At 36.4% G+C, this 8536-nt stretch overlaps 1 protein-coding gene across 1 annotated transcript; it reads right to left on the minus strand.

Moving 5' to 3' along the window:
* Nucleotides 1–604: 604 nt before the first annotated feature.
* On the minus strand, nt 605–6795 carry LOC113664927 (uncharacterized). The gene is made up of 7 exons (XM_027180549.2): nt 5770–6795; nt 4252–4620; nt 3715–3882; nt 3127–3264; nt 2793–2972; nt 2405–2485; nt 605–2136 (listed from the first exon to the last, which is right to left on the minus strand). Exons 1-7 carry the CDS (start codon nt 6160–6162, stop codon nt 1927–1929), a joined length of 1539 nt encoding a protein of 512 aa, XP_027036350.2. The 5' UTR covers nt 6163–6795; the 3' UTR covers nt 605–1926.
* Between the last annotated feature and the right edge of the window lie 1741 nt (nt 6796–8536).

The following is an 8536-nucleotide window of genomic DNA, read 5'->3' on the forward strand; positions in this document are numbered from 1 at the left end:
AACTACGAGAAATAGACCAATTAAAATCTTTGATCTAGATTTCTATGATAAGCTGAATCCTACACGCATTTTGATTGGTTCTTATCAATGATTTACTAGAGGACAGACGCGTATATGACGTCATCACTTTAAAACTTTTTGCTTTTTTGTCATAAAAAACAAATAAATTCCACGTTGCGGTTGGTCTGTACGGCAATAGATCACAGAGGACGTCAAAATGTGGTAAGAAAATCAGTAACACACTCAGCTGCGCCTCTTGTGCCACTTACTTGTTCTTACCGCATTTTGACGTCATCTGTGATCTATTACTGAACAGACGAGAGGCAACATGGAGAGGAATTGTCAAATTATTTATGTGCCACAGGAGTTTGGAATTTTGAAAAATCAAAATAGCTGTATATTTCTCATCCAAAACCACATATGGCGGGTTCTCGTTTGCTGAGAATTCCCTTGTAACAGCCTTATGTTCATTTGATTGTAAATTGTGTTTTTATCTCGTGAAAAAGGCGTCAGATCACTTTGCTAAACATATTTGTTTCCTTTCGCAACATTATAATCTCATCCGAGTTCGTCATTTGGTGTCACGAGAAAGTACAAAACACTGTTTCAAATAAAATTTCCCTTACACGATATTTTTTAATTGATAGAGAAAAACTTTAGCAGAGCATTTACAAAAACATGTACCATCATAATTTAATATCTACACACAAAAATTCATTTGCAAAAATTCAAAGCTAATTCTGCTACAGCAAACTATTCAAATAACAACCAAACTATGCCTCTCTTAGAGAGGGAACGTCAAATGTTCCAATGTCAAAGGACAAAGTTGAATAAATTGAACAAGGTCTAGGTCTCAATGATTTACATGGAAAATCCCAACAGCTTTCACCGCCTTAAGTGTATCTTCTCCTAGCTTCTACCAAATCACTAGTTCCTTTCCAGGAACAAGATTACATATGTTTATTTATCTTGCTTTCTCTTGATCATTGTTCTCAAAAAAATTGCTTAGATTTGGTAGTTTTATTGTCATTAACAAATGTATTGTTCTTTATGGTGAATGTACAAAGTTGAAGTGAATGTAGAGAAACTAGTTTCTCTAGCGGTATTTTGCAGAAATATATATATTTGAAAGGAGCAGGTCTCCGACTCTTTTCTTTTAATTGAAAACTTCTTACTAATTATGTTTTAGTGCTTTTCTTGCTCGTTCTTATTTTTGGCAGTCTTAACAGTTGACATCATCTTACTTAACAGTTGAAGGAGTAAATTTCATCCTCTCTATTGATTAAAAACAGAGATTCATTCATAACTCCCCTATGATGTTTTTGAGTAAAACTAAATGTAGTCTTTACAAACCTTTGAACATTTCTTCTCCAAACATTTTGCATCTTTTACTGATCAAAAGCATTTGTGCAGATATCATAACTCCATGCATTGTGAATCAGATGCAAAAATTGCTTCCACAGTTCCTATCATTGAACAAAGAACTGCGCCTCACAGAACTCCTTCAAGCCAAAAGTGTCTCCTCTCTTCAATCTGGCTTGAAAAAAAGAGGAGCTATTTGCTAGCAATAGCAATAATGCTAGCATCAAACAGCAAACCCTTTCATAACTTGACTTTCATAGCATTGTTCCCTTACACTTGGCATTGTTTTGTATCCCCTCAGTAAGCATCGGGTACCACAGGACACCAGTCTCCCTCTTCACCCTTTCCTTGTGTGGCTGCACTGTTTTTGTATTTGAATTACATCACACGAGCAAAATGATAACAAGTATCTCGCCAAATCCACAACAGTCAGTGTGTGGTTTCAGACATCCAGTAGGTCAGCCACATGCTCATAGCACATTCTTTAATCTTGCTATCATTCCATTCCTGTCAAAGACATTTCAGATCGTACACTCATCTTCCTTGTGTAAGCTAAACTCATTGCTAATCATCTCCTGTACAGTCTCTCATGTGATTTTCAAGCAGATCATGAGGGAAAAGTTTTCTACAGTTGGGACACTGCAACTGACTTCCTTGGCTGGTAAAACGTCGCATTGCATCCTTCGGCGGAGAAGTTGGGCAGTCTGTCACATCCGGCCCAGGTCCATCAGCCTTCACTTCCATTCCAAAAGCTCTAGCTCTCATTGGACTTTGCTATGAATTAACAAACAAAGTCATGTTAATCAACAATTAAAAACAAAGCAAAAAAAGAAAATAAGCAAACTGATATAACCAAAAAACACAATCTGCATATGGGGCTGTTTCATGGGAGGCCTCTCAATTTTCATTAGAATCTCTATTACAGCCAAAAAAAAAAAGATCTATAAACTTATGCCATGAATAAAAACTCTTTTTTCAAGGAAATCTGTGAGCTTTGTATTGTTTACATCAAGTTGATTAGAACAAATTTTATTATTCTTACATGTACTTGTTGCCATGGTTCCTGAACTTGAGCTGCACATGTGCGGCTTGGAGTTGGAAGTCTGTTTTGACCTTGGGCATGCTGCAAACAATGCAAAGAATGATTTTATTAGTACAGAGTTATGGCAACATACCTGTAACTATGTCCAGCTCATTTTCATTCCCTAAAATCTTGTTCAACTCTTAAACCCCTAAGAGTGATAAGCATCTAATTTCTCCTTACCATATCACTTCTGAATCAAACATTAAAGTCATGAGAATAAAGGAAAGGATCATCAAATAGAGAAGCTCTTGCTTGTTAAACAAATTGTCCTTGTTGAACAGTTACTGAAACACAACTGCCATACTGAAATAGCTCATTTCTCTTTAAACAAGTTTATGGCTCTCACCTGTCTCTGAGCTTCTGAGTACATTCGCTCAATGTTTTGTCTCAAGCCAATGTGTTCCTGCTTTAGTTGTTCGAAACGTTGCTTGAATTGATCCCTTTCACGTGACACCTGCTCGCGATCTGACAAGGCCTTGACCTTCTCTTGTCTTTCCATCTTAAAATCATTTTCATAGCCTTCAAGCTGTAAAGGAAATAAGTTTTAATTAACATCACTTTCACATAACTTTCTTGAAAATTTACAAGTACGAGTAACATATCAGATATCTTAGAATTTACTTCTGAGCATAAACCCCTGGACTAATTGTTTGCCAAAAGTATATCAACCATTCACTTACTGCATTTCGCATAAGTTCTTGTTCCATCTCATTATCTTTAAGTTGTATATCTTTTTCTGCACGATCTCTCTTCACTTCTGTTAGTTCATCACTCAATGCATGTAGCTGTCGTAACATCTGTGCTTGCCCTTCTTCAAACTTAAAAATAAAGATGAAAGAAAGATAGGTTTCAGTAACAGTCTCAATAGATGTAGAGATACAATTCATTTTTTAGGTCAAAGTGGTCGCTGAGAAACACATTGTATAATCATCTAATTTGTCTCTATAATTCAATTGTGTGCATACATGTTATTTACAAGGACCATGGTGATCAACCATAAATTTTAAGTCTTTTTCTATTTTGTCAAATTTCATTCCTTTACAACATAACTTTGTCAGGTTATTTTGCTTGCCATTAAGTTGTGTGCATATAACAAATACACTATGTAACTCTGTTAGTGTCTTGGATGTCAAACCTGATTTAAGTGTGAATATAACATATCACATGAAAGTAATTGATGCTAAGTAAATTCAGTGCTTGAAAAACTTTTTCAAGGCTTCAAACTCAAATTAACTTCACCATAGATAACTTCTATAAACTTAACTTACAGATTTAAGCTGAGCAGTGTGGAGATCTTTTGATGTGGTCAGTTCATCCTTTGTTCTGTTCAATTCTGCAATAAGTTCTTCCCTCTCAGCAGCCTTAGCCTCTAATTCCCTGGTTAATTTTGAAACCTCCTCTTTGAGCGTGGTAAGCTCTTCTGAAGAAGCATATTCCTGTAATATAGATATGAAAAGAAAGTTAACCAAAAATATGATCTAGTTAACTTTTATATCATTTGTGTCATTAAATTCTAAATTCATAGGAGTCTCCAAGCAACAAATTACAGAAACCATGGCCACCAGTCCCTAACATTTTTGTGTTTACTAATGTGTTCTCTTGTTCATTATTCCACTATAATGTATCTTTGTTTGAAAAAAATATAGAGCTCCTAAAGAAATACTTGTTGGTTACAAGTAAATCAATTAAAAAGTAATAAATTTCCATCTTCAGACAAACACAAAGGAACTAGAAAATAGTACAAAACAAAGAAAGGATGATAAGACCATCATTTTTTTAAAGACTACTTGGGTTTGGTTATTTACCTCTGGGTCTCCATCTGGAGTATCATACACCTGGTTCAAAATTCTACGAACATCTGGCTGTGTTGACAGTTGGCCCAGTCCTCTCTTTAGATCTCTCACTCTAGTTACCCTATCATCCCTAAGAGACTGTAATTCATTCTTCAATGAATCATTCTCTGTCACCACAGTTTCACAAAACACTTGTTTGGCATTGAGGTTTCTCTCAAGCTTTGTGACCAATGCAGTGAGGCGCAGCACTTGACCTTTCAATAATTCAATGTTGCCTTCATGAGCAGCACTTAGAGCTGTTTTTAATTCTTTTACTTCGTTGCTTTTCATGTTCTTTTCATCTCTAAGGTTCATGATTATTTCATGTAGTTCCTTATTTTCCTGGAGAAACAAAAAATTATTGAGAGTTTGATTAACAAAATGATATACAATTCAAAAGCCTTTTTGCTAAAAAAAGTAAACAAATAGTAAGAAAAAAAACTTAGCTGAAAAACAGCTAAACAAGATGAAAAAGAGATCTTACTTTAGACCGTGTAAAGACCAAGCACTTGTCTTTTCAAAACAGGGTTATGTCTCAGACATGATTTATTTTTGTCTTGAGACTTTCATTTGACTTGGATATAATTAACTTCATTATTGGTCTATAATAAAATATTGGTTGAACTCTTCCATATGCAAAATGGAAATATGAAAGATTCTGAGAAGGTTATATTAAGAACTATTGAACTGATGCATAAGCAATTTTTAACCCACTGTTATCAAAGAGCCTCATTAAAAAATTTACTTGCTTCATTTAGTTTTGCCTCTCAAGCATTAATTAAAAAATAAATAAAACTTTTTTAAAAGTAATGATGAACGTGCAAAACTGAAACGAGCATAAACCTGTTCGAGAACTATATCACGTAATTATTGGATCATCTAGCTAGCCTTAGTCACGCCGGAACTTGAAAACGACCAATTGGGGGACGCGATAAAACCAACGGGGAATCCCCTACTCGAGAACAACCCTTCCTTATTCAAATTACCTACTTTCGGTTTCTACTGGAAAAAAAATGTATACAACATCATAAGGAAACCACAACGAAAAGCAAAATTTCAAAACTCTTCCCTCGTTAAAGTATTTGCTATTATTACTGAAATTTTACAAGAGAACGATCTAACCTCGTCATCAGCGAAGACGAACGAATACGTGCAGATAGAAAGGCGCTTAGCAAAGCAGATTCTTTCGAGACTGCGTGGCGCCCTTCCCGTTGTTTGTTTCAGGTTTGGGAAAATTCCCAACCAGTATTAGAGACCTTACACTTAAAGGAAACTGATATTTCAAGCTCAGTATTTTGCTGAATATTCGCTGAAGGAATATTTATCCATTCTCGTACTCCTAACTTGGGACTTTCCGTGAAATTTTAAGAGTCGAACCGAATAAGAAAAACACAAGTACACACGGCACAAACAACATTTTATTACCTAGCGATTAAAATTTGTGATTCACTGACTCCTCCCTTTGTAAAAGAAAGAAATACTTTCACTTACCACTGCTAAATCAACTCCGGCTGGTCCTCTGTTGGTTAAGTGGTCCAGAGCTTGTTTTAGCCTTGTATTATCGCGAGTTAATGCTTCTAAAACCTTCTTTGAAACTCCTGGAGTAACAATGGCGGTTTGGCCGCTCAAATGTTGGCCGTTGCCCGCTTGAAGACTTAACTGAGTTATTCTGTTCTCTGCTCTCGCCAGAGAGCCTTCTATCCGTTCAATTTTTTCTCTAAGATTACTATTCTCCATTTCTTTCTTCTGCAGTTGTTGTCCAAGGTTCTGAACACCCGTTAATTTGGACGCCATCTTCTGTCTATCTGTGACCATCACAAACAACGTGTGCCGTAGTCGGCCGTTTTCGGCTTTCAGAGCGTCGCAATCCACTTCTCCGGCCATTTCGAAATGATAGTAAATTTAGCACCTGATGTTCCCAGAGAATTCAGTGTAGTCTAGTAGGGTCGGTTGTTCAACCGAAAGTAATCAAGATTACTGTCATGCGTTGAAACAACTCCTCTTAAATGGTTTAGTGTTTCGTAATACAGGGAAATTTCCCGAGAAACCCCTTACGATATCAAACTGGAATAACCCGTACCGGGGGATTATTGTTATGTAAGTGCATTGTTACATCAGTGCATGCGCGCGCCTATTTCATTCATTCTCTCACCTACACTCTTTTCGTTTTAGTTCCAGAGACAAAATTTTTGTAGCAACAGCTTAAGATCGAAAATATTGAAATTTTATCTTTGGAAGCGGAGGGAAAAAGTGATTACAATATGCGCCTCGGACGTTGTGAACGCAATACAGAAAAAAAACACCGCTCAAAGAGTCCTATCATCTTACCAAAAATTGCGATGAGTTCCCCAAATCAATAATCGGGCTAAAGTTTATACGCGGGAAAAAAACATTACAGAGGATGAAGATTATAGCTACATGTCCCTTTGAAACGACACGTTCCTCCCGCTGACTAATTGATGCTAACGTACCCGTACATATCAATCTAAGCCATAAGGCATGAAAGAATTATGATTCGAGACAACGACCCCTATACTGGCCCTTATACCGGGACACTGATAATATTATAAATGGCATTGAATCACGGTGATCTGGCATAAGAAATGCTATCTGTAAGATCTTATTTTAGTGGAAAGTGATTAAATGAATAGAAAGCCAAAAAGAGAAGAAAACTAAAGAACTTAAAAGATAGAAAATGAGGAAAATAGAAATCGCTAAATAATAGCAGAAATATTTGTAGTCAAGGCAATAATCTGATATATTTCACAAGTTATTGCGCCATTGCGGCAAACCCCCTTCATAAATTATTGTAACGCGTAGTCTAAAAATAAATGTTAAGGATTCAGATTCATGTAGAAGTCTCAGAGGTGATGGTCCCTCTATACATTAGTGTTTCTGAGAAAAACGTCCTTTGCATCCGTTTCCTGCCCTGCGCTTCTATGACTGGCAAAAATGACCCGGCAAAAAGATCTTATTACTTCTGTTTCGAAGCTGTCGATGTAATCAACTTAAAGTGGGAGATTGCCAGTTGGAGAAAAGGAAGGGTAGCTCGTTGTATCATCCGGAGAAGTAAAAAAAGATTTTAAAATAAGTTGTTATTAATTCACAACAAATAGAATCGGTGATTTAGATAAACGGGTTCGATCGTTTACGTGCTTTCCAAAAGAAAGGAAACCGAAACTCAAAAGCTTCGACTATAATAATATGACTTTGGCATGCTTGAAGCACATATGTCATTTGAAAACGCAACTCCTTACAATGAAAGGCTTGCACAAGCGAGTTCACATGGCGAAAGCGAAAACGTTTGATGACGCGGTTTGCACAAAATAGCGCTACACGTCCGTTACATGCTTTGTGCACGTGCTCAGATCACGATTTTGTCACTTGCCCCTGTAGTTTAAAACCCGTGTGTTCCTCCCTAGGAAAACAATAAACGGGTTATTCCACCTCATCTGCATGTTATTCACATGCAAAAGACTAGATACTGAAGGTCGAAACTCGTGATCTGTAAACGAGTGGTCGAACTCCACTTGAGTATCGTAGATCAGGCTATTTCCAGCTCAATCCATTTTTTGTAGTCAAGCACAGCTTCGATCTCTTAAGTATATTTGCTTTATTCTCATTTCTTCCGTATGACGAGAAGTTGTGACCGTAGATATCTATTTCTTACAGTATTATACCTGTCTAATTTGGGGATTTTTTGTTTTATCTGTTATGTAAACGTTTCAAGGTCTTCCTTTCGAATTCAAACACCAGTTGGTATAGATAATCGTCGGAGGTCAGGTAAAAAGCTTAAAGTTACGCGTGGTATAAAAAGTTGCACGCATCAATTGAATGATGACATCACCATCACCATCACTGCTAAGAAACATTCGCCATCGATGAAATTATAATACTTTTAGGAAAACTTAAGCCTTTTTTTTAAGTTTTCCATTCCAAGTAATTGTTCCAGAGGATTTACCAAAATATATACATATGAAAAATGTCCTTTGTCTCAACCAATCTGCATTTAGTAATTTTGTCCTCGAGGTTTTATAATTTATAAGGGACTTCTTCAATTTTTCTAAATTTGAAAAGTAGACTCAGCGCAACTCCACCAGTCACACAATAACTATGATGTCACTGTAATTGTACCAGACTCTGAAAAAATCAACAGAATACCCAAAAATATCAAAAAGTGAGACGATGACCGAGGAGCTTCGTTCCTTTCGGCCGAAAGGGGCACTGGTTTGTGGATTATCCTAATCAGTAGAGATTT

The sequence above is a fragment of the Pocillopora damicornis genome, chromosome 1, assembly GCF_964200805.1.
Source record: "Pocillopora damicornis chromosome 1, jaPocDami1.2, whole genome shotgun sequence".
NCBI classification, from domain to species: domain Eukaryota; kingdom Metazoa; phylum Cnidaria; class Anthozoa; order Scleractinia; family Pocilloporidae; genus Pocillopora; species Pocillopora damicornis.

Bases quoted from the DNA above. Each gene is read 5' to 3' on its own strand.
- LOC113664927 (XM_027180549.2), bottom strand. From the start codon at position 6,162: ATGGCCGGAGAAGTGGATTGCGACGCTCTGAAAGCCGAAAACGGCCGA. The intron at 4,621-5,769 runs GTAAGTGAAAGT...TTGTTTCTCCAG, and splicing joins CCGGAGTTGATTTAGCAGTG to GAAAATAAGGAACTACATGA. The intron at 3,265-3,714 runs GTAAGTTAAGTT...TTTATTTTTAAG, and splicing joins ACACTGCTCAGCTTAAATCT to TTTGAAGAAGGGCAAGCACA.